General features: G+C 42.6%; 2 protein-coding genes across 6 annotated transcripts in view; one reads left to right on the top strand and one right to left on the bottom strand.

Moving 5' to 3' along the window:
- The window catches only part of rasgrp4 (RAS guanyl releasing protein 4), a 39,813-nt gene extending 20,707 nt beyond the window's left edge, over positions 1-19,106 (bottom strand). Inside the window, exons 1-5 of one of the 2 annotated variants that reach the window (XM_061781375.1) lie at positions 18,614-19,106; positions 6,989-7,164; positions 4,656-4,767; positions 3,091-3,153; positions 2,867-2,992 (exon numbers count right to left, since the gene is read on the bottom strand). In XM_061781375.1, the coding sequence (XP_061637359.1) occupies positions 2,867-2,992; positions 3,091-3,153; positions 4,656-4,767; positions 6,989-7,164; positions 18,614-18,630 (494 nt within the window). In that variant the 5' untranslated portion in view covers positions 18,631-19,106. The remainder of the gene's footprint in view (positions 1-2,866; positions 2,993-3,090; positions 3,154-4,655; positions 4,768-6,988; positions 7,165-18,613) is intronic. The other variant, XM_061781374.1, reaches the window with a different exon arrangement.
- A 4,055-nt stretch (positions 19,107-23,161) lies between these two features.
- The window catches only part of ryr1b (ryanodine receptor 1b (skeletal)), a 140,020-nt gene continuing 136,337 nt past the window's right edge, over positions 23,162-26,844 (top strand). For all 4 annotated transcript variants that reach the window (XM_061781085.1, XM_061781084.1, XM_061781083.1 and 1 more), the window contains exons 1-2: positions 23,162-23,298; positions 25,206-25,279. In XM_061781085.1, the coding sequence (XP_061637069.1) occupies positions 23,277-23,298; positions 25,206-25,279 (96 nt within the window). In that variant the 5' untranslated portion in view covers positions 23,162-23,276. The remainder of the gene's footprint in view (positions 23,299-25,205; positions 25,280-26,844) is intronic.

The following is a 26,844-nucleotide window of genomic DNA, read 5'->3' as shown; positions in this document are numbered from 1 at the left end:
TGAAAAAAAGGCAGATTTGGTAATATTCTTCATGTGAGAAGAGAGCTTTGAGTCAAATATAACGCAGAGATTTTATTCTGACTCACTTTGGGTAATGGTGCTTTTGTCAAAACTCAGAGTGGTGTTCAGAAACAAGTGGCTATGTTTAGCACGGCCAATAGTCAACAGCTCAGTTTTCTCAGTGTTAAGGAGCAAAAAGTTACAGGACATCAGTCCATCATAGCGCTAGTCAGCCTTAACCTTACAGACTCCACACCCGTTTTAACAGGCTCGCTAATCACCTGTGTTGGAAAGCTCAAACAGTAATCTATGTTTCTAGAAAGCGTGATGGTGCCTACCCGTTTAAGGTGAAGGCCGTCTGCCCTTATCAATCTGGTAAACCTCCAGAACGAAGGCCAACTATACAAACTGTTCGCTAGCCAGTCACCGGTTAAGCGAGAATAATCAGCTAAACCTCTCATCATTGCCTCTTGCAGGCAAGGGGCCAGAGACAATGATGAAAACTGCTGATTCTGCTTCTTCGTTTTCTGGCTGGATCATGGGGGAACTGAGTCAAGCCCAGGACACGGATGCTGATATTGCACCCATACGTGCCTCGATGAAAGCCAGCAACGAGCACCCTCCATAGATTACTGCTTTGCCATACAGTCCAGCTGTTAAGACATACTGGTCTCAATAGAAACAGCTTTACCTCAGAGATGGGGTTCTCGTCCGGCGCTTCTACTGCCTTGATGACAACGAGTTCTACCCACAGATCGTGCTACCATGCAAGATGTGCCAACTGCACGAAGGGCCTGTAGGTGGGCATTTCGGCGTAGAGCGGACCATGGCCAGACTAAGAACTCGATACTACTGGTACCACATGAGGGAAGATGTTGCTCTCTGGTACCCGCTGTGTGTCTAGAGCTCGCACCCATAAAAGACCACAAGCTCCAATGGAAACTGTCTGGGTGGGAGCCCCAATGGAACGCATTGCCCTGGACATTATGGGACCACTGAATGAGACTGATATGTGCTCATGATACAAGATTATTTTATAAAGTGGAACTTGGCCATCAGACCCCAGTCAGATGGCCAAGTTAAACACTTCAACGCCATTCTCCAGAAGATCCTGGCTTCAACCGCAGAACGTTGTCATTGGGACTGGGACCTTATGGTCCTCTATGCTGTGATGACCTACAGGGCAACCAAGCACAGTGCTACCGGATTCACTCCAAAGTTCACGATGTTCGGTCGAGAAGTAAGTGAATCGGTGGACCTTGTTGCAAGGGCTGCCTTCCGACCTGGAAAACCAACCAAAAGTTCCAGAGCATGTGCAACAGATGCATGAGCGGCTGGAGCTGGCCCACCTCATCACCAGAGAAGCCCTGGGTGTGTCGGTTACATGCACTAAAAGACAATATAACAAGAATTGCTGCTGTACAAGATCCGAGATCTTGTGTGGTACCTTGTGACACATTTTGTGTACCAGTTTATGCATTACTGTGCTAGAGTGGAATTAGTTAATTGCCATCCAGAGTGAGGGTAGTGTTACGGGTATTGTCTAATGTGACTGGGACAGCAAGGTCAGAATCTGTGGGCTTGTGGAGTCTATATGTGAGTGAGACGCAACCGCACATGTGTCGTGCGGCAGAGGAAGGAGGTGCGTGAGGTGCAAGTATGTATGGTGGCAAGTGTAGCGACAGCGACCGGGGAAGAGTAGAAGATCAACTGACGGTGAATGTGCAGAGTAGCTAATAAAGCCATTCAACCAGCAAATCGGTGCTCCGTGCCTTTATTGTTGCCTGTGAGACAGATGCGCTAACCAGTCGGCCACCGTGCCATGTTCCCGTTTGTTATAAGCGATAAACATCAAAATTATCCATATATATTTAAAAAAAATGAAATATTTCACGCCAGCACGGTGGACGACTGGTTAGCACATGTGCCTCACAGTTCTGGGGACGGGTTCAAATCCCGGCCCCGCCTGTGTGGAGTTTGCATGTTCTCCCCGTGCCTTCGTGGGTTTTCTCCGGGCACTCCGGTTTCCTCCCACATCCCAAAAACATGCGTGGTTGGTTGATTGAGTACTCTAAATTGCCCAGAGGACAGTGGTACTGTCTGACCACCGAAATCGTTTCCTAGCAAGAAAAATAAGTCAGGTAACGCCTATCTAACAACATAAACGGTGACCTATGATTAAATGCAGCAAAAATGAGGACTTTTAATTATATTTGTGTGTTGTATTGTGGTTGTAGTCAAGGAACGTGGCACATATCCTGGTTTAAGGCAGGCACTTACACCATATCACAGGAAGGGAGCTATTGCTCTGTGCAGGTAAAGCACTCTGGGCCCAGTCGAGGAGAGGTGGGAGGGATAAAACGGAGCACACCATTTTTGAGGCAATGTGGTTTTGTTGTTAACATTACATTTAAAAATATTACTGTATGATTTTATACCTTTCCAGGTTGTTTAAAAAGGAATTATTTTTTCCTCTCTCAAATTTTAGGGGTGCTGGGATTCAATTTAGGGGTGCTTCAGCATGGCAGCACGGTGGCCGACTGAGGACCCTTGCCTGTGTGGAGTTTTCATGTTCTCCTTGAGGCTGTGTGGGTTTTCTCTGGGTACTCCGGTTTCCTCCAACATTAAAATATGTATGTTAAATATGTGCCTTGGCTCAATGAAGTGGGAGACATTGTCATAAAGGTAACGTAATTGAAAGTAGTGTACATGTGACTGTAAAGGTTGACCTGGGGGAAACCCACGGAACCACAATGAGAACATGTCGGCTCAACACCAAAAGGCGCAAGTGGAGATTTGAATGTTAATTCAAAAACAAGCCTGTGCAGAAGCCGAGTAGTCAAAAAAAAAAAATAAAGAATCTCACAGGCAGGAAGTGTCGATGATCTGCGCCTCCTCCCCGTCCGAGCGTACCAACGCCCACAGGTCCCCCATGGTCTGCTCCAGAAGGGGGTCGGCCTCAAACACAGCGGGGAACTGGCTGATCCAGGTCCTGGCCGCCGGGGCGCGACATGAGAGCGTGTTTCGTAAGCACAAAACAGGGAGGGAGAAGAAACCGGTTCTGTCAGGAATGGAGTTGTTTTCACTCACCTGACCAGGTGGCACACTTGACCCCGCCTCAGACCTCTTTTGTCGGCAGGGCAGTCCTTGTACGTGAGAGAGAGAGTCAAGGAGAACACATTCTGACACCTGATTTCAGATTTTTTGAATACTTATTACACTCAAGGTAAATACAAAATGCAGTTTCTAAATGATGATTTGAGTTATTCAAGGGGAAACAAATCAAAACCTTTTTGGCCTTTTGTGGAAAAAATAATTGACCCAACCTTATTAAATATTGAGTTAACTGTGATTAACCAGTTTTTAGAAAGCTGAGTTCAATTTCAAAGGCCCCACCCAGGGCTGTTTACCGCCGGCTTTGTTGACTCAAGAAATAACTGAAATATTATCTATCATTAAAGTGAAGTAGATCTAAAAAATAAAAGGCAAAAAAAGTTAAGAATAAAGGAGGAACAAAATAATTGAAATATTTCAGTCTGGAAAAGTTAAAAAGCAATTTCCAGGCTTTGGGACACCAGTAAACCACAGTCAGAGCCATTATCAACAAATGGAGAAAACTGGAAATACTGGTAAACATTCCCAAGATTGGTCAGCCAACCAACATTACTCCAAGAGTGCAATGACGACCCATCCAAATGGTCACAAAATAACCCAGAATGAAATCCCCCAAACCCCAGGCCTTGCTCAGTTAAGAGCAGTGTTTATTACTCAAGCATCAGAAAGACACTGGACAAAAATGGCATCCGTGGGAGTGTTTCAAGGCAAAAACCACTGGTGACATAAAATAACCCCTCGTTGAGCCGTCACCTTATCGTGGTGGAGGGGTTTGTGTGTCCCCGTGATTTTAGGAGCTAAATTGTCGGGGGCTTTATGCCGCTGGTAGGGTCACCCGGGGCATAACATAACCTGTTCAGGTTTTAGGTGAGGGACCATACAAAGCACTGCTCAAAGACCCTTAATGACGATGACCATATGTGGCCCCCGTGACCCAACTCCAGATAAGTGGAAGAAAATGGATGGATGGATGACATAAATGAAAATAAAGGCTTGTCTCACAGTTGCCCTAAAACATCTTTATGATCCCCAACACTTTCCGAGAAATATTCTTGGGACGAACGAGACAAAAGTTGCACTTTTTGGAAGGAAGGTGTGTGACCCTTTACATCTGGTATAAAATAACTTGTTTGATAAAAAGAGCATCATCCCAATAGTCAAATATATTTGTGATGCCAGTGTCAGTCTGGGGCGGCTAAACTTCATCATGACCTGGAAGACTTGCTGTGATTAATAGAACAATGAATTCTGCTGTCTAGCCAGAAAAATTGCTGGCAGATGTCTGGTCTTGAGTTTGTGTTTCCTTAAAAATGGCAATCTGTAAGTCATTCAATGCCATATTTTTTATGTAAAGAAACATTTATAATGAATGTTTTTGCATTTTAAAAGATATCAGAATGGTCTTAAATTTGACTGAGTGGACTGATTTTTCCGTTAAACATTTTTTTTTGTGTTGAATTAATGTAATCTTATAGGGTGTTTTTAAATAAATTTCACTGTAATTTTTATCAGGGAGCACCACCCTGTGACCATCAGGATATAAGGTGAGGAGCTTCTTGGCGAAGGTCTGTGACGGGACCACCCAACTGTGCATCATCAGCGCCATGTGGACCATCTGGGACCCTCGGGCGCTACACAGCTTCCCCTCCAAATCTGACATGGAAGCATAACACAGAGTGGATTTAATATTCATATGAAGTTGTATATGAATGTAATTGGCACTTACTGTATTGGAGTAAAGGATCATAACTGTCAACTAAATACTTTTTTGTATGGGGGGTGGGGAAAACCACAAAATCATCTTTTCGTAATGAGTTGTTCAACATGAAAAAATCAGATGTGAGGTCACCAAGTAAAACATTTGAAATGTTACAGGAGAGCTGAAGTGGTTAGCTAGATGTCATCCGGTTGCTTAGCACAGTAGTCCTCAAACTGGGGTCCGTGAGCCATAGCTTGAAGGTCTGCTAAATATGGTACACATTTTGTTGTATAATTTAAAAAAGTGCATACCTACCCGTACATATGGCAACCAGGCGTCAATAAAACATACTGAACCAGTTCTCAAACTTCTTACATCAATGCCACCTCAAAAATAATTTCTCTCTTGAAGCTTAGTAGGCTAAAGCAGTGATTCTCAATCAGTGTGCCAGGGCACATTAGTGTGCCGTGAGCACTCTTAAGGTGTGCCGTGGGAAATTATAAAATGTTTACGTAATTGCTCAAGAAATTATTTATTTACAAGAAATAATGTATCTTTTTTAATCTATTTATGCCAATGTGGCATAGAGACAGACAGAACAAATTAATGCTATTCTATTAGATGGCAGGAAGTACATACAGTAATTAATGTATCCACTTTTTGTGACATTTTTGTTTGTTGGTGTGCCGTGAGATTGTGTGCCTTGGCTCCATAAAGGTTGGAAATCACTGGGCTAAAGTGTCCATCAAAAATGAGGCAGAGGTCTTATTCCAAAAAGTACATTGTACCGCTTCTCCTCACTAGGGTCGCAGGCGTGCTGGAGCCTATCCCAGCTATCATCGGGCAGGAGGCGGGGTACACCCTGAACTGGTCGCCAGCCAATCGCAGGGCACATATAAAAAAAGAACCATTCGCACTCACATTCACACCTAGGGGCAATTTAGAGTCTTCAATCAACCTACCATGCATGTTTTTGGGACGTGGGAGGAAACCGGAGCACCTGGAGAAAAACCCACGCAGGCACAGGGAGAATAGACAAACTTCACACAGGTGGGGCCGGGATTTGAACTGTGAGGCAGATGTACTAACACGTCGTCCACTGTGCCGCCGTTTAAAAAAATAGTTAAAAAATAAAAATAAAATCTCAATGTTTGAAAACAAACAAATTACATACAAATGTAATGTACTTCAGTTAATTACAACTCAACTGTACGTAATAACTGTACTGTTCAAGATTAAAAAATGTTAAAGCCACTGTATTATGCCGTTTGAACATTTAATTCAGTAATTTGTCACTCGAGAGAGCCCTTGTAACACTAGTGGTATTTGAACTTGATTACTGAACTAAACCAATGACTTTACCCTACCTTAGCTTTGGGCCAATTAAAAGCTCTGATATGATTGTAACGTATCATCATATAAATCCTGCGATTGGCTGGCTGCCAGTTCAGGGTGTACCCCGCCTCCCGCCCGAAGATAGCTGGGATAGGCTCCAGCAGCCCGCGACCCTAGTGAGGATAAGTGGTAAAGAAAATGGTTGGATGGATCATATAAATCTGACATCCCCACATAGATGAATTACATTTCAATCTGAACAAAAGGAATAAAGTCTTATTTATTTTTGAGAACAAAAGGCGAGAATATAGATAGGCCTATTGATTTTTATAGAATAAAGTTGTTTTTGAGAATAAAAGGTGTAATATTAAGTGTCGAAAGCTGTATTTTAAAAATTCACTTAAAATATGAATTTCTTCCCTTGCTAAACTTTGACTTCAATACCATAACATTCCAACTTTATCTTGTAAAAATACAATTCTCTTCTTGTAGGATTCTGACTTTTCTTTTTTCTTTTTTTCAGATTAACACTTTTTTCTTGTAACAAAATATACCTTTATAAAATAGGCAATTTTTAAAATTCCTATGGCATTTAGATTTGTAGATATTTACACATGATAGTCATGTTTAATTGGCGTTAGGATAATGAGGGGGTCATTGGAAAAAATTCTCCCCTGTAAGGGGTCCCTGGATGCAAAAACTTTGAGACCCTTTTGGTAGAACAAAAAGCTCCATTGTATGAGTCTCCCCTTTGCATAGCCCCCCCTCACTATTTACCCCACTTCTCTGTATCGGCCCTCATTTACATAACCAGGTTCTGATCAAATGTGTGCGACTAACCGAAGTAGCCAAGGCAGCGTAGTATGAGCTCATCCAGGCTGGCCGCGCTGGCACTGGGGGCTGACGAGGGGGCCTGCAGAGCCCGGCTGATGTCCTGGGGACTGGGACATGTGTTCCGTCTGCGTGGCACCAACTTCCTGTTCTTCAGCACGCCAGGACTCTCACAGTTGGGCTTCCTGAGAACAAGTAGGTGTGAGATAAGTAAGAACATAGTCTGGTGACTGAGACCTGACAACATTGAGCCACATGAACAGTTTATCAAGAGCAGGGCTTCGCAAACTTCATGGGTCCAAGGAATTTTTCCAAAGACCCCTCATTTTCCTAACACAAATTAAATATAACTATCATGTGTACCCCTCAATGCCATAGGAATTAAGAAGTTGCAGATTTTCAAGAAAAAAAAGTTGCAATGTCATGATAACTAATATTGTTTTCATAGAAAAAAAGTTTGATTGGGTGGCAGGGTGGGCGACTGGTTAGCACATCTGCCTCACAGTTCTGATGACCCGGGTTCAAAAAGCCGGCCTCGCCTGTGTGGAGTTTGCATGTTCTCCCCGTGCCTGCGTGGGTTTTCTCCGGTTTCCTCCCACATCCCCAAGACATGCAGGGTAGGTTAATTGAATACTCTAAATTGCCCGTAGGTGTGAATGTGAGTGTGAATTATTTCGTTTCTGTGCCCTGCAATTGGCTGGTGACCAGTTCAGGGTGTACCCTGCCTCTCGCCCAAAGTCAGCTGGGATAGACTCCAGCACACCAGCGACCCTAGTGAGAAGAAGCGGCTCAGAAAATGGATGGATGGATGGACTTTCCATTTGGTTCAAACCCTGAACCGGTTGCCAGCCAATGAGGATAAAGTCAGATTTAAAAAAAAAATCTTTACAAGAACATAAAAAGTTGGGATAAAAAGTCGTAATCTTATAAGAATGAATTTGTATTTTTCCAGATAAAATCCGAATATGATACTGAAGTCAACGTTTGGTGAGAGATGAAAGTCATATTTTAACAAGTAAATTGAAAAAATACTTTTTGGCCATTTATTACACATTTTATTTGGGAAAAGATGCCTTTATTCTTGAAAACAAATAGGTCTATATTCTAAAAAAAATGCACCTTTTGTTCTGGTAAAAAATAGGACTTTATTCCACTATTCATATGCCTTTTTGTCAAAAAATAAATAAAAAGGAAGACTTTATTCATGCAGGGATATCAGATTTATGTGATGATTTCCTCTATAAATAATTACATGAACAAATAAACAATTAATTAAAAAATGTGATTATTATTATTATTGATTAAGGATAATTGTGTAAACTTTGTTCAAGAAATAATATCTAGTAAAAGGGTGAACTACAGAAAGAGTTCTGATTTTGTAATTTTATTTTTGTATTGTTTGTGATAATCTTACTTATAAAATAAACAAGAAACAAACATAAACAAACATATTATAAAAATGTTGAATGATGTATAAACGTCGCTCAAATTGTGTCCTGGCTTTTAAGGCAAAGAAAAATAAATTACAAAAGCACTTCAAAGATTACGACAATTAATTCAAATTTTGCAATTTATTGATGCATCCTCCTTAATTATAATAAAATATACCACTATGTCATCTTGAGTAAAATATTGTCATACTGTGATTGTGCATGTGTACCTTATGAAATGACCTGTTAGTGTATTTGTATGGCTGCAGTGTGTCCTGCATAATGTGTATAATTGTGTAGAAATGTGTGCGCGTGTGTGCAACGCTACTGCTGCTAAATAATATTGTGACATTACCAGGACACTGCGCGAGTTCAGAGAAATGACGACAAGTTCCCTGAATGGCCAGACCTACATCCCCTTCTCTTAACCTATTTGTGTGTGCCTGTGCGTGTGTGTGTATGGCTACACACACAGAAGTAGTGAAATATTGCATGTCACTTCAGTGATGACTACATTCATATTTCTACTGCAGGAAGGAGAGGGTCACAGCAAAGTAACTTTGATACAATCTACGAAATACTGCCAAAAAGTTATGAATATTCGGCTTTCGGGTGAAATTTCAGGATGAACCCAACATGCTTTAGAGGTAAACTTAATTTGGCTTTCTCTACAGTTTTTAAATGCACGTCAACCTGTTGAATGTTTCAGTACTTTTGCACAACTTGCTGTTTTCTAAAAAGAAGCAACTGAATAAGAAAACTCACTAGTGGTGTTTGATCCCTGAATGGAACAACACATTTCTTGGTTTATTTAGAATTGGTATTTAAATAGTTCTCTTCATCGTCATTGGAAGGCTTCAAACAGGAAGTGGCCAATGAGTCACAGAGTGTCATCAGCAGGTTGCAACATGAGACTGAAGGAGGCACAGAAAGGCATAGAGGTGGACGTGCTTGGAAATTGTTCACCTGTTGTGAATTTTGCTATTCATCTCCTAGCTAGAAAACAGAAGGTTGTGAAACACTCAATAGTTGGACATTCAAAAGTTTATAGAAAGTCATCCAAAACCATATACCCCTAAAATTTTAAAAGTGTTTTTAGTATATGTGTGTGTCTGTGTGTGTTTGTGTGTGTGAGCATCCCAAATCTTCCAATGTCAGTGCAAGTGGAATACGAATAATTAGACAATTAAACCAAATTAAAGAAACAACGATAAGCCACATATACAGTGCAGTCTAACTATCAATCTCATAAAACAATTCCGTCTGAATCAAACGTGCACTGAACATTACACCTACAACATACTGTGTGTGCATACTACATATTGTATGTGAAATTGATATACCGTATGGGCGGCATGGTGGCCGACTGGTTAGCAAGCAAATTTGCCTCACGGTTCTGGGGACCCGTGTTCAAATTCGGCCTCACCTGTGTGGAGTTTGCATGCTCTCCCCGTGCCTGCGTGGGTTTTCTCCGGGCACTCCGGTTTCCTCCCACATCCCAAAAACATGCATGAATTGGAGACTCAAAATTGCCCGTAGGTGTGAATGTGAGTGCGAATGGTTGTTTGTTTATATGTGCCCTGCGATTGGCTGGCGACTAGTTTAGGGTGGATCCCGCCTCTCGCCCAGAGTTAGCTGGGATAGGCTCCAGCACGCCTGTGACCCTGGTGAGGAGAAGTGGGAAGGAAAATGGATAGATGGATATACAGTATGTACCATGTCTTGTCTATATTTTGCTTGGAGTATTCAATGAACCGAACCTGACTTTTGGTGAGAACAATGGGGCACATCCTGGACAGGTCGCCAGTCAATCACAAGGCACATGGAGACAAACAAGCATTCACACTCACATTCACACCTATGGACAATTCAATGACCCTACCATGCATGTTTTTGGAATGTGGGAGCAAGCCACAGTACCCGGAGAAAAACCATGCAAGTACGGGGAGAATATGCAATATTGAATACTGTGATCCCTGTTAATATCCGGAGTTACATTCCAGACGTATTTGTGATAGGTGAAAATCAGTGACATAGAGACAATATAAAAACTTTTTTTGAATTATAGTTTGAACCTTAAAAAGACCCTACCCAAACAATTGCATCACGTGTAAAAAAAAATGTAAAAAAAATTATGAACACGTTATAAACGTATTTGAACGCACAAAAAATTACAAGCATAAAATGTATAGAAACACATGATAAACAGTGGTACCTTGACTTAGGAGTGACGCAATCTATGGGTTTTTTTGAGTTATGAGCCGTCACTTGGTCGTGTTTTTTGGTCTCTGACAAGAGCCAAAATTTGAGTTACTAGTGACCTTCAGATATACCGCCGCTCAAGCAAAGTAAAAAAATAATGGAGAAATTACAGTACTGTAATACCCTCGGTTGTGGAAAAGGACAGCCACAGTCGCCGATGCACTTTCTGCCATTTATTGAACGCGACTAACACACAAATGGAAAGTGAGAACACTTACAAGGAGCAGACGCTCACACTGAAATAACCGACGAACAGGACTCACTCCAGCGCCTGATGTCAATCACAAGGCCACACCCCTTAAAGGCACACATCCGATGACGAACACTACGGTGTGTACACGAATTAAACTTTCAGAAAACCAGTTAACTTCTTTACATGCTTTTTTATTATCATTTTCTGATTTGTATTATTATTTTAGGACAGCTAATTTTAATGCTGATGAGCTGAGAGAGGAGTTAGACGTCGCAATGAACAGTCGGTTATTTAAAAAAAAATTCCATTATAACATTTTTTTTTAAAAATAAAATCGCGTAACAAGAACAAATTGTGGTGTTTTCTTTTGGTTGGGGGCTTGAACAGATTAATGGCATTTCCATTCATTTCAATGGGAAAAATGTATTTGATATGATACTCGTGTACATGTATGTATGAATAAACATTTCATGTGTAAATTCATGAAAAACAGTTGAGCTTCTTTCAGTGAACAAGTCTCTTTCCCCTTCCCTTTGTGTCTTTCTCTGTGACTCAAAGTGAATGTGAACAAGATAATAACATTTTTTTTTTCTCGATGACATTGGTTTTGGGTATTCCCCCTTGTCGAGACACCACATGCACCCACAAACAAAGCAGGTGAAAAACATCTTAAGAATTAACTTGTGTTGCTCTCAATAGATTAGCGACAGAGGAAGTTCTACACCTTTTCCTCAGTGATGTTTTTCCTCTTTCTTCATCCCCCTGTATACTATACAAGTCGGAAAACTGCTTCCCCTTTTCTTTCCCTTTTGGAAACCCCCCTTTCTGGTTCCCATCTATGTCAGGACTCCTGGTAACAGAGCCAGAAGCCCGCCCTCACCAACTCTGCTGCCCTCCCACTCCTGTTTCCAGACAGACAGGATATGCAAATTCCTCGCTTTCTGTCCTTAATTGATTAATTGAAGCTTCTTTGAAGGCAAAGATTGTGTGCCCCCGTCCCCCCACCCCCCTTGCGCCCCCCTCACAACCTGCATGCACTGGACACTTCTTAGCCTTTCATCCATTTGCTGCAACATAACGCTAATGTGGGCGGCACGGTGGACGAATGTTTAGAGCGTCTGCCTCATAGTTTTGAGGACCGGGGTTCTATCCCCGGCCCCGCCTGTGTGGAGTTTGCATGTTCTCCCCGTGCCTGTGTGGGTTTTCTGTGTGGACACTCCGGTTTCCTCCCACATCCAAAAAACATGCATGCGAGGTTAATTGAAGATTGTAAATTGCCCGTAGGTGTGAATGTGAGTGCGAATGGTTGTTTGTTTCTATGTGCCCTGCGATTGGCTGGCGACCAGTTCAGGGTGTGCCGCCCCTCCTGCCCGATGATAGCCGGGATAGGCTCCAGCACTCCCGCGACCCTTGTGAGGATAAGCGGCTCAGAAAATGGATGGATGGATAACGCTAATGTGCATAAAACCTATAAAGAGGTATAATAGAAGGACACATTTGTGATACAGTATGAAAGTACACATCTTTGTCTCATTGTGCTGTATTTACATGGCCATAATGCGTTTTCGCCAAGCGAAATTTTCGTTACAAACGGATGCGTTCACAGCATTTCTCCAGAGCATTTTTGATGAATTTCTGTTTACACATTGGCTATATTTATGAGGATCCCTCCCCCCCCCAGACTATTTTAGTATTTTTATTTTAGTATTTTTATTTTTTGAGTATATTTACACATTGAGTATATTTACCTGGCCTTAATGAACACTGGTGCCTTGAGATACATGTTTAATTTGTTTCGTGACCACGCTTGTAACTCAAAACATCTGTATCTCTTAGCATCTTTTTTCCATTGAAATGAATGGAAATGCCATCAATCTGTTACAGCCTTCACAAAAACAATAAAAATTGTTGTAATATGTATTGAGGAAAAATGAGGAAAAATAGCACTCCATAATTTTGTACTTTATAAAAAACACACAGTGATGATATAAGTGAAAAGGTGTCTTGGCCAGATCGTTGTGTCTCAACGGGACCAACCTGGTTAAGCAAAAGCAAAATAAAAATTTAAAAGAAATTAAGTTTTTTTTATATATATATATTTTCTAATCATACTGCGTCAATAGAATGGCCAATGTGCTGCTGCTTCTGGTGAGCCCGCCTTGGCCACCTGAGGCAGAACAAGACAGACAGATGGATATACTGTTCATTGAGTCGTCGCAACTCCATTCTCAGCTCATTAGTGCTGCACTAATACTAGTTGTTCTTTGCAAAGGATGAAGAAAATATGACTGTGAATACTAATATAGTCTGTGTAGATGTCCATCCATCCATCCATTTTCTGAGCCGCATCTCCTCACTAGGGTCGCGGGCGTGCTGGAGCCTATCCCAGCTGTCATCGGGCAGGAGGTGGGGTACACCCTGAACTGGTTGCCAGCCAATCGCAGGGCACATAGGAACAAACAACCATTCGCACTCGCAGTCATGCCTACGGGCAATTTAGAGTCTCCAATTCATGCATGTTTTTGGGATGTGGGAGGAAACCGGAGTACCCGGAGAAAACCCACGCAGGCACGGGGAGAACATGCAAACTCCACACAGGCGGGGCCGGGGATTGAACCCGGGTCCTCAGAACTGTGAGGCTGACGCTCTAACCAGTCGGCCACCGTGCCGCCTCTGTGTAGATGTGTTGCTGCAAATTTTATTCTCAAGCATTTGCTTAATGTGTTATTGCACCGCAACATAGAAGTTATTTAGTGTTAGCATTAATACAGTGGACTTAAAGCTAAGCTACAGTATGTGGTTGTTTTAAATACACATGGTGTAATTCTCTTTTTTGAGTGTTTAGTTTAGTAAACTTTAAATGGGAGTGGGAATAAACAGCTTAAGGCTTTTTAAAAAAAGAATTGTTCACTATTTGTCAAACTGCTGCTTTATGTTAGTTGAGTCACTGCCACCATATAGCGCTTGTATCTCAAGTCCGTGCTCGAAAGTCAAAGCAAAAAATCAGTCAAAAAAAATCACAAGTCGAGTCACCCGTATTTCAAGGCACCACTTTACTTTCTCCAGACCATACTGTATTTTTTTTTCCTGGCCATTTTTGTTTACACATCCATCTCAGTTTTGCAGGAATTTACTTTTCCCAGACCATTTTGCCAGTGGCAGTTTCTGGCATGTGCACCATGCTACGTGAAATGGTTTCTATTGTGTAATGACAGGACATGTCAATCATTGCCGTTTTTATGCAGGGGAGTCAAACTCATTTTTGTCATTGGCCACACTGTAGTTATGGTTTCCCTCAGAGGGTCGTTATGATTGTGAAACCATCTAAATGATTAATCGCCTCATCACAATATATATTTACACACAAACAAATTAATGGATAGCTAGTTTTTAAATTGGCGGCACGGTGGACGACTGATTAGCACATCTGCCTCACAGTTCTGAGGACTGGGGTTCAAATCCCGGCCCCGCTTGTGTGGAGTTTGTATGCACGTTAGGTTGATTGCAAACTCTAAATTGCCCTTAGGTGTGAATGTGTGTGTGAATGGCTGTTTGTTTATATGTGCCCTGCGATTGGCTGGCGACCAGTTCAGGGTGTACCCCGCCTCTCGCCCGAAGATAGCTGGGATAGGCTCCAGCACGCCCGCGACCCTTGTGAGGATAAAGCGGTACAGAAAATGGACGGATGGATAGTTTTTAAATCAGAAGTCAAGGATAATAATTGAACAATCTAATCCTTAATATGAGGTTAAAGAGCACAAAATTATTGCAATAATGTTCCCTTAATTGTTTTTCATTTGTGCAAGGTAAGATTTTTTTTCATGAGCTGCCCTGCAGTACTATTGTCAGAGCCTGGGTGGCGCTTTGTGCCCTCTCTCTCTCTCTCTCTCTCTCTCTCTCTCTCTCTCTCTCTCCCTTCTCCTCTTTCTTTCCAGCACTTCCTCGGCCTCGCACCTGTCACCAATCAGCCCTTGTTACCACCTGCATTTAAGCCTGCCTGAAATCTTCGGCAGAGTATTGAAGCTTCTCCAGCGGTACAACGGCTCCCCGATCTCCAAGTAAGCTACGTAATTCCTTTTCATCGTTCTGACCTTCGTGTTTTTCCTTGTCCTCAGTGTTTCTTCCGTGTCCCTTGCCAAGTAGTTTTCTGCCACCATGCCGCCAAGCCAGCCACCTGTCCTCGTCACTGCCTGCCACGCATTCTCTGCCTCAACAACCTGCCAGCGCATCTCCATTTCCATTTTCAATAAACTGTTCATCACAACCTCTCAGCCTCCACCTGCTCTTGGGTCCAGTCTCAATCCATTCGTGCCAGAATACTCTGGCCAAGCATGGACCCAGCAATCCCAGAGGCATTAAAACATGCACTCACCCGCCAAGGCGCCCACATAGGGCAACAGGACAAGCCACTTCAAGAAATCATGGAATCCTTACACTCCCTCATGCAGCAACTTTCCGTCCTTTCTTCAAAAATGCAATCTGACCACTCCTCAGTAAGTACTCCTTCCGAGCCCGCGGCCTCTGAGCAACCCCGTCTCATGACCCAGAACCTCATGTCCCTCCGCCCGAGCCCGACTCCGGGGACATAGGTGCATGTAGCCAGTTTCTCCTGAATTGCTCCCTAGTTTTTAACTTTCAACAGTACAGTTATCCCACCGAAAAATCCAAGCTCGCGTTTGTCACTAACCTCCTCCGCGGCAAAGCAGCTAAATGGCCCCTGCGACCAAAGACCAAGCTCACGATGATCCGAGAGCACCGTGGTGAGCCAAACCACCATTTCCTCTAGCTCTCCCTCCCATATGACCGTTCCAGCTTGCATTCTAGGTTACGCTCACAACACACCCATAGTTGCCCTAATAGATTCCGGTGCACGAAGGAATAGCACATCAGCTCCAACTCCCTCTCCAACCACTTCCGTCTTCCAAAAAAGCCACGGCCCTGGATGGCCGAGTCATATCCCCTGTCACCCACCAAACAGTGCCATTCACCTAGTTTATTTCCAGAAATCACCACGACAACATTTCTCTTTTTGTTATCTCTTCCCCTGAGAATTCCCTGGCTCAATAAACATAACCCCGTCATAGACTGAACGCGCTTATCTATTACTGAATGGAGCCCTCGCTGCTATTCACAATGCCTGCTCTCTGCTATACCGCCCTCCTGTCATCCACCACACCAGTTGACCTCTCCCGAGTCCCCGAAGAATATCATGATCTCTCGCCGGCGTTCAGTAAAGACCTGGCCATTTCTCTACCCCCCCCCCCCCCTTACGACTGTGCAATAAATCTCCTGCCGGGAGCCCCTCTTCCCTCCAGCCGTCTCTTCAATCGCTCCCGTCCGGAGAAAAAAGCAATGGAGGACTACACCTGTGATTCTTTGGCTTCTGGACTCATTCGCTGTTCCTCGTCCCCGGTAGGGGCTGTTTTTTTCTTTGTCAAAAAAAGACACCACTCTCCGCCCATGCATAGACTACCGTGGACTCAATGAAATCACCATAAAAAACAATCACATCCTATGCCACCCCGACCCCTCCCTCCAGTTCGTGGTGGAGGTTGACGCCTCGGACACTGGGGCAGGGGCCGTCCTCTCGCGGTGGGACCCCACACCCCAGAAACTACATCCCTGTGCCTTTTTCTCCCATCACCTGTCCCCTACCGAGAGGAATTACAATGTTGGCAACTGAGAGCTGCTGGCCATAATTTGGGCATTAGCGGAATGGAGGGACTGGCTGGAGGGGACTGAAGTGCCGTTCATCATCTGGACTGATCACAAGAACCTTGCTTACCTCCGTTCCGCCAAACGCCTTAACCCCCGACAAGCTCGCTGGGCCCTCTTCCTAAGCCGATTTAATTTCAGCCTCTACTTCCGACCTGGATCCCGCAACAGCAAACCTGATGCCCTATCCTGCATATACTCACCCCCCTCCAGCCCTGCAGAACATGAAACTGTCCCCCCGTCCTCCTGCTTCGTTGGTGCAGCCACGTGGAAAATAGAAAAAATAGTCAAACTCGCTCAAAAGACTCACCCTGACCCCAAGACCGGACCGCCGAACCATCTAGTCATACCCAATTCCGCACACTCTGCCGTCCTTCAGTGGGCTCATAACTCCAAGCTCACGTGTCATCCCGGCATCACCCGCACTATCCAATTCATTCAAGCTTGGACCGCCACTGCATTTTGCAGATTTTAAAAAAATTCAAACGTTTTCTATATTTCCACATTTGGTTACAAGGTGGAAACAGAGAAAGAAATCTGTTGAATGTTGTAGATTTAAGACTCAGTCAGATGCAATTACACATGCTACCAAGATGAATGAAAGTTAAGATAAATAGTCTTAGCAGGACTATTTTTATGGAAGTGGCGTAAAAATAGCCTGCAGGAAATACATTACTGTCACGTAAACACAGCCGCTATCTTTAATGTACAACTTTATAAACAAACGTTAGATTTTTTTTCTCTTACGCTGATGTTCACACTTTAAAAACTAGTCTTAAAAACAAGAAAAAAAGTAATGCAATGAGGAATATTTGACTTAATTAAGCAAAATTATTTCCCAATAGAAGAAAATCTGACTTGACAAGATTTTTTAAAACAAGCAAACATAACGTAGCCTCAAACCCCTCCACTGATGTCTTAAAGCTAGTGTATTTATACTACCTAAACCTATAGAATTAATGTTTTTCTTATTTCAAGCTAAACATAAGTAGTAATAAAATCACAGTAACAAGTTTTAATACCTTATTAAGAGTTTTAGGAGAAAAAAATGCTTGAAGCAAGTGAAATGCTCTGAAATAAAAAAAATACCGGTAAGAAGAAATAATCTAGACAAAGAACAAGCATATTTTGCCTTGATTTGAGATACTTCACCTTTGTTAGATTCAAATTTATGCAGTGCAAGTTTGATTCAAATTAAAAGTGTATTAGTACATGGCTAATTATTTCCAACAGCCACTTACAGTATTCAAAAATGTACTGCACGGTCCCTTGCCCAATGAGGGTTTAAAATGAGGTTTCACACATCATTGTGACAACCGTAGCGTGTTGATCGCACGCCATCTGATAACAGCTGCGGTCACAACGACAGCAGCAGCAAAATAAGTCCTAAAGGTGGTCAAGAGGGACTTCCTGTAGCATTTCATGGGAAATTATTCAATTTCATTTAACTGGTCCGAAAATTACTTATTGACTACAAATAACATATCTTTGATTGGCTATTTATGCCAGTGTTGTATAGTGACAGGCAGAACAATTAAATGGCATAAGGTACAATGAACGATATGTTAGGTGTCTGCACCTGTTGCCATTCGTAAGACAGAATAGCTTTGTGTTCAAATAAAAAGATTTAACACTGAGTAAGTCACTTTGTGAGTAAATTGAGACAAGATTTTAAAAAATATACATATTTTTCAATTTTAAAAGGTGATCTCAGGAGGCCTGTGTGACTGTTGAATGTTGAACTAAGAAGCCAATGTGACATTTTGATATGTAGGGCAAATAAATTAGCTGTGACCGTGTGTGTGTGTGTGTGTGTGTGTGTGTGCGTGTGTGTGTGTACAACCTGCTCTATGATACTACTCTTGCAATGCAATACTCAAATAGCTGATACAAACATAAAAACCCAAACAGATTAACACCTTTTTTTTTAACCACACTGCCATGTACTGTATGAGTCATGACCTCAAAACCTCTGCTGCACACACAGCACTTACACTTACACAAAAGTTTTAATGCACTTTTTGTTTGTGTTACCTCTTGGTCTTGTTCATTGCGGGTGCTACCTCTCAGCGGCCTCCTCCTCCTCCTCCTGCCGGGCATCTGAGCACGGCGTCCCTATAGTCCCATGCTTGACTCCTGATCCTCCTCTTCCTCTTCTTCTTCCTCCTCTCTGTCCTATATGAAGTGTTCACCTACCAGCCATCCACAGAACTAACCCCCCCACCCAGGAAGTTCAACTCAGTCAAGCCCCTCTCCGAGCTGTACGATGATCACGAATCAGCAGAGCCGGATTTCATGCACCTGCCACCAAGGAGGCATATAGCAAGAGAAGGCCCTACACCAGTGTGGGCAAACGTAGCACACAAAAAATACAAAAATTAAACTTGTTGCGTCTACATAAACAAGTCAGCATCTTAAATGGAGGAACTGGCTCTGGCAGATAGGGGAACTTACATCAGTTTCTGTGTGTGTGTGTACAAGGGGGAGGGGTGAGGCCATAGAGAGAGAATGGTGCACACATGCAGCCCTTGTATAGGAAGGAGGAGAGCTGCAGGCAGGCAAAGAAGGAGGGAGTGATGAACAATCGTCAGCGTACCCCAGGAAGCAGTATTTGCTGGGCTGTTGAAGGGACTTCCTTTAGGAAATAGGAATATACCGTTTCCATGGTCCTGCTGTCAACTTTTATTAACTGTACAGAGAATGTTTTAAGTGACTTTTGTAACTTATTTTCATCATAAGAGTAAAAATAAGTTAACTGTCGTGTAATAAAACTATACATCCGTTCCTTTTCATGTCTGCATTAAGGTTTCCGATGAGTTGGAACCTATCTCAGATGACTTTGGCGAGAGCAGTGGGACACAACCTTGTCTGGTCACTAGCCAATCACAGGGCACATATAGTAGACAAGAATTCAAAGTCACATTCACATTTGTGGACAATTTAGAGTCTTCAATGAAGGTAACATGGGTGTTTTTGGAATGTGGGAGGAAGCCACAGAAAACTATGCAAGCACGGGGAGAATATGCCAACTCCAAGATTCAAACCTGGGAACTATCGACTGAGAGGGAGTCGTGCTAACCACTCGAGGAGTGATCATCAGGTGGCCCACTGGAAATGATCTACAGTATGTATAATATTATTGCCTCGTGTACAGAAGTATTTATCTTACACAAAGAGGAGAGTTGCTAGAAAAGTGAATAGTAAAGAGTTAAACAATAATTAAAAAACATTTCTGGTAGCAAATTACAAGAACAAAGAGTATTTTGTTGGGATAAAAAGTTGTAAGAATAAAGTCGTATTTGTCCAAGATAAAGTTTAAATATTATGATATTAAAAGGTTACATTTTAACAAGTGAATTTACACCTTCAGTCTCTAAAGAATAGGATCAGAAACAGTAGACTTTATGTTTTTGAAAAAAAAAGGGGATGTAACTCCTCCTAATGCATTTGTTCTCAAAAAATAATTCATGCAGGTGTGTGAGATTTACGTGATGATATGTCACAATCACATCAGCGCCATTAAATGTTCCAAAGCTAAGGTAGGGAGGACTACTTTGTTTATTATGTTTGTTTTATTATATTTGGATAGAGGTATTCACTTTTTAAAAATAATACAACATACAATATTTCATTAAAAATGATTTTGCGGAACCCGAAATTATGGCTGGTGGACCCCCAGGCTTACAGGGACCCCAGTTTGAGAATCCCTGCTCTATGATACCCATATCAGTTTTCTCCCCCTATGTAATGCCTGAGGGTGGCAAGCGACCACACAGGGCACATAGTGTTTGAACTTGTGAATGTGGCCGTGCAGCTGGACAGGGGCGGCTCAATGGCATCCTTGTTTGAACACGCCACCAGGAGGAAGAGGCGACCATACAGGGGACATTAATGCACCCCGAGTGCGCAGGGATGGCCTCTTTTTGCCGCAGGAAGCTGACTGACTTGGCACAGAGGGTGATATGGCATCGAGAAGCAGGCAAAGATGCAGAGCAGAGACAGCGAGGCGGGCATCCCACAGTGCATGCATGCAAAGTCCCACGCTGCTCGAGTGTATTTAACGAGCCTCTGAGGCCAAGAAATGCTACGATGTGCTGCTGCAAAGTGGCAATTCTACAGTAATCTTAAAGGGGACATAATATTTAAAATAAACTTTTGAAAAACCCTATAAAGTGAATCAGCAGTTTGAAAGATAATTGTTGAAATGTGGAGATATAGCGTTAAACTGTTTTCCACTATTTCAGTTTTCATAATTGTTTTGGGGGCCTGTGACTAAAACAGCGCCCGCTGATGCACTTCGACGTCGGATATGAGTGCTCTCTCTCCCACTATATAAGAACCTGAGCGTCTTCATTCATATCTGTGGTTATCTGGTGCAATTGAGATTTGCTTAGTTATTATTATAAGGCCAAGCCTGTTAACTTGCGAGCTAGATGGTGTCTAGTGCCTCTCGTCGCAGCATGGAAAGCAATGCGACGACCAAGTGGGATATATTCCAACCACTGGAGGCTTTAAACAGATATATTTTGTGAAGCTCAAACATGTAGGAATGTGTAGGCATAAGAAAGATGCTGGAGATATTCTTCCCCTTCAAGGTGCAGTGCATTAAAACACATTTAAACAATAACTGATCAATATAGAGGCTAATGACGTGACTTTGGCTCACAAACATTAACTGTTTGATCCCAAATACTTTCGAAGTCACAGAGACTATATTTTGGGCTCATGTCTGACTAAAATGGTTAGCGCAAAATATTACCCAGTTACTATTGAATTAAATAATAAAGTAATATTAAAGTAGGCTTGAAAATGTTTGGGGCAGGTTGATTTAGTTTCTCTTCATTTCTTGGCGCTCTCCACTTTGTAATCATTACTCTCCTGAATAAAATATAATCTTAAATAAGTCTTATACGACACACATTGACTGAAATATTTCATAACCATATTGAACTCCATAGGATTCATAGACTGTGTCACAAATGGCTTGATTCTGTTAAATCCTTTAGACTCACATTTCCAGTACATTTTGTTCCCTAGTTACTGTCTCTACTCAGCCGTCCTGATTCCTTCAGTTCAATATGGGTGGACGAGTGATTATTATTAGTGTATTATTATTGCAATTATCCACGGATGACTAGTGTCTGTGATGTAATATTGGCACTATGGTGCCTCAGTAAACATGTGAAATATGAATTCAAATTGTCCATGCATTCGTGAGTTCAGGATGGGTTTCTGCTGAGGCCAGAAATCAGGTCATTTGAATTTCTCGAGCTTATCTACGTCACTGGTGAAGATCTCCACCAACTTCTCCGCTCCGAGCCAGCGCTGTTAACATAAAACAAACACGTGTGCTCTCACAAGTGGGTCTTCTACGCAGAGGTAACCAATCAGAGGAAAGGGTACTTAGCGGATACAAAACTGAAGTAGTTGTCAGAGGGGCCTTTTCTGGACACTCATACGACAAAACCAAGGTGTTTTTTGAAATGAAGTTGACACTTTTATACTCCACGTCCACGTTAGAGTCACTCTACGGAGGTTGAAATAGCCAAAATACCTTTAAGCCATTTCATTGACACATTACAGCCAGAGGCAGAACATAGCTTTCCTATATTTTTTTATTTCGTCAAATGTCCTCCTGATTTCATATGCAGGAAAAACCCTGGTTTTGATTTTTTTCTTGTAACAGTTTGACTCAGTGACTCTGCATTATATACAGTATCTTCTTCTTCTCCTTTTCTTTCCGGCTTGTCCCGTTAGGGGTAGCCACAGCGTGTCATCCTTTCCCATGTAAGCCTATCTCCTGCATCCTCCTCTCTAACACCAACCTTCTCTTTGGTCTTCGTCTAGCTCTCTTGCCTGGCAGCTCCATGCTCATCACCCTTCTACCAATATACTCACTATGTCTGTGTAGATTCTCAGTCATGCAGGTCATGTAGTGATCAGCAAAGGTTGAAAGCAAGGAAGTGGACTCTTCTTGTTTGTTGAATGTGTTTTTTTTTTTTGTAGTTTCCCGAAAATGTTCAAATATGACTTTAGGTAACGATGCTATAACGAAATGTACAGGTTACTCTACTATGAAGCTTTCCAGTCTACTGTACACCGGCAGTGACATCAGGACCATAAAATGACTAGCCGTAGCTCATGAAAAAAAAATAAAAAAATTTATGAATATAATTGTTGCGTCTAGTAATAAGTTGTTGGCTGTTGATCGTTAAAAAAAAACAAAACAAGAGTGCTCCACATATTAGAGTTTGGTCGTAAGGTTTAGGCAGACGTTAGCTGAAAATGAGCCCCTATTATTTTGCATTTGTGGTAGCTGTCAGAAGTACTTTCGACTTTCCTTGACATCTTCCCATCAAGTGCTAGTGCTAGTTGCTTCTCTGAGCCCCAATATTAACACAACGTCGCCACCCTGCGGCGCGGCAATGCAACTGCACCACAAGCCAAGCGGTACAGAAAAAGGATGGATGCATGGATGAAGCCGCACTACAGGTAGGAGCTGTTCTGTGCCGGGGACTATAATTCCCACAATGCCCCTGGGGTCTTCTTCGGCAGCGCGGTGTCACCTCCCTGAGTCCCCGTGCCAATGCCTGCTTCTCTCCGTTCTACAGGCAGCAGGTGGGGTTGTTTCCCGGAGAGTTTTGTCCCCAAAACGCCCTCCCTGTGCCGCAGTGGGAGATGGAGGAGAGGATGACGGATGTCAGATGGACACGGAGCAGGTAAGAACGGGAGTGTGTCATTTGTGTGCCTGTGTGTGGTACTTCTGTGTGAGGACTGAGACAACGACACACAATCATGCAGACCCACTTTCCCCAAAATCTTTTACTGAGCCAAGGCACATATTTTTTCATGTGGACAAAAAATGTCATAACAGGTACATCCAGTAAATCCCCACCTAAATTCACATATTTGCGTTTTTTTTTTTCATGTGAAACCAATCCTTAGCTTTTCGCTGAAATATCTAAGAAGCCACGAGATGTAGCCAAAGCTATAGCTAATCTCGAAAGTAGTAATTGGTGTCAAGAAAGTATGTTGAAGCAATACACTGTATCTCGACTGTGATCGGATCTTTGTGTGTTGGGGAGGAGCTAAATTTAGCGGATTGTTAACGGAAGTTAGAGTCTTCATCGCATGTGTGTTTTTAAAATCAATTTATCTGGAGATAGATAGATCGATCGATCGATAGATAGATAGATCGATAGATCGATAGATAGATAGATCGATAGATAGATAGGCAGACAGACAGACAGACAGACAGACAACACCACTGTGCCATGGCACTGTGGTTGGGAATTACTGGTTTAGTCTATGTTTGCAAAATATCTTCTTGATGACTTATTGAGGATTGATGATGATTTAAGCAAGTCACGATTAAAAAAACATAAAATTTAGTCAATATTGGTGTATCAGATATAAAAGGTAAAAGAAAGTACAGTGGAACCTCGAACGTGGTTTTCAGATTTAGAATGATTTTTTTTTTCCACATGGGAAAAAATTACATTTTAATTCATCCTTCTCAGTGTCAGCCTGTCACTTTAAAAACTGTATAGGAAATAGTTCAAGTAGCATTTTAACATTTGTAACAGTTTTAATTACCATTTTTTAAATATTCTTAACAGTCATGCAAGTATAAAGGCAAGGTAAACTTTGTTAGTATGGTAAGATAAAAACAATAAAACATGACTCTGGTGTTGTAAATGCCTGGGAGGCATGTCTCATCACTGGTCTTTAATAAAAATTGCTCTTAAAGATTAAATTCAAATGTATTGTACAGGGCGGCACGGTGGACGATTGGTTAGCACGTCTGCCTCCCAGTTCTGGGGACCGGGGTTCAAATCCCGCCCCCATCTGTGTAGAGTTTGCATGTTCTCCCCGTGCCTGCGTGGGTTTTACTCCGGTTTCCTCCCACATCCCAAAAACATGCATGGTAGGTTAATTGAAGACTCTAAATTGTCCGTAGTTGCGAGTGCGAATGGTTGTTTGTTTATATGTGCCCTGCAATTGGCTGGCGACCACTTCAGGGTGGACCCCGCCTCTCGCCCGAAGTTGGAATTCTTCTGCGTACCACTAGTGGAACAAGTACCATACTTATAGAATCGCTGCTTTAGGGCCTCCCTGAGACAAGGTCTCCAATGACATCCTGCAAGATATTATGATATATTTTTCCAGAAAATTCAGTCAAATTTAGAATTTTATGACCTTTACACATGAATTTCTGAATGTGACTGTGAACATGTACAGTGGTTGCCCCCCACTTTTCCTCAATCCTTTTATAGCCTCAGAAATTATGAAGGAGGGGAGGGAGGAGTGTCTTTCGGTGTGAAGGAGTGCCACTCCTTCTACAAACATGGTGGCATGGCAAGGTGGGAGCCATGCAGGCAACGGGGGATGCCCCTCCCTCCCTCCGTCCCTTCCTCAAACTCTCTGAGTCAGAGTCTACCCGGACGGGTGCAGTCCTCCAGCACACCCACATCCTCTGACAGCGAGAGAAACTGGAGAGAGAGAGAGAGAGAGAGAGAGAGAGTGAGAGAGAGAGAGAGAGAGAGAGAGAGAGAGAGAAAGGGAGGGAGCGAATAGAAACTTAGAAGAAGAGAGCAAACTAAAGAATCTTGTCTTGTCTCCGGAGGTGCTGCGAGTAACGTACGGGGAAGGATGGCGGAAGGGGGCGAGGGAGAGGAGGAGATCCAGTTCCTGCGAACGGTGAGCCCACCTTACTTTTCCCTATTTAATCCCAACCCGGAGGAGTTGATCTGGATGACGCTAGCTAGTTGAGCATCAACTTGATCACATGCGCTTACTTGAGTCCAATCAATAGTTGAACATGTTGGTGCATCCCCCCCGAAAGAGGAAGAAAATGTACTTTTTTTTTTGTTGGCAACCTGCTCTCTTTAAACTGAGCACCTGTTTAGTGTCCCATCTTGTAAAACTGCCAGTGTTCACATTCTGATCTTCTGTGCATGTGTGTGTGGGTGCATGCGCTGTACACCAGTGGCAGGCCATGCATTTGGTACCTGGGCCTTAAGTGTGAATTTACCCTACTTAATCCACCTCTTACTACACCCACTGGTCACACTTATAGAAACCATCTATACGATACAAAAACACAATATAACAGCATACAACTATGCCACATACAACATCTGGGCAGAATCAATATTTATCTAATAACATGAAAAAACCCAGAATTAAATAAGTAAAATCCATTATAGTCACCAGAGATGCTGATTATTCAATGTATTAATTTGTGCAGATTGCTACAAGATATGTTTTGCTACTTGAAATTGGCTAGCTCGCTGGCCCTGTGAGGGTGAATTTGAAATCTGATTGAATAAAGAAAAAGTCCAATTGCTAATATAGTTTAAGTTAATGGGCCAGCACTACTGATTCTGAATGCCTTGGGTGCATTACATTGACATGGCAGCACATAGAGGCTGAAATCTCATTGGACAAAAAAAAAATCATCACTGCTATACACACATGTGTAGACAGACAGACAGACAGACAGACAGGCTGGTGCATCTGTTAGCATGGCTATCTATTTTTATCTGAGGAAAGCAGAACCCGACAGAGGGAGCGAACATGGCTCGAGGAGGCAAAGCAGCTAGTGGCTAGCGAGCGTCTGTAGGTGACAGCTGACATAGTGGACACAATCACTTTGCACTCAGTGGGAGGAAGGCCCCCCCCCGAAAAAAAAGACTACAAAGTGCTGAACTGGTCGGTGCGCTCCAGAAACTCAGAAGAGGGACAGATTGAGGGGTGTACTGTTTCTGTGAGGTTTTCAGATGTTCCTCAAGTACAGTTGAACCTTTTAAGTGGATGCTGGTTGACTTGCCATTTTTCTCCCAATTGATAATAATGTGAAGTGAATTAATCTGGACATGCCTTTTGAAATTATGGCCAAAAAGTTCAACCTTGGTTTACGACCATAACATATTTTCCCATATGCTTTGGGGGGATTTCAATGTGTTTTTGCAAAACACGAATGGTTGTTTGTTTACATGTGCCCTGCGATTGGCTGGTAACCTGTCCAGGGTGTACCCCGCCTCTTGCCCGAAGATATCTGGGATAGGCTCCAGCACGCCCGTGACCCTAGTGAGGATAAGCGGTACAGAAAATGGATGGATGCATGGAAAAATGTGGCATTTGAACAAGGGTGTGTAGAATTTTTATATCCACTGTAATGGAGATTAGCGACAATAAAGGTGTTGTTTACCATGCTTTCAGCGATAGCGTTTGCTTAGTAAAATTAATGTGTAAATGCAATT

Source organism: Phyllopteryx taeniolatus, chromosome 8, assembly GCF_024500385.1.
Source record: "Phyllopteryx taeniolatus isolate TA_2022b chromosome 8, UOR_Ptae_1.2, whole genome shotgun sequence".
Taxonomy (NCBI): domain Eukaryota; kingdom Metazoa; phylum Chordata; class Actinopteri; order Syngnathiformes; family Syngnathidae; genus Phyllopteryx; species Phyllopteryx taeniolatus.
Note: the sequence above shows the minus strand (reverse complement) of the source record. Positions and strands in the feature narration are given on the sequence as shown.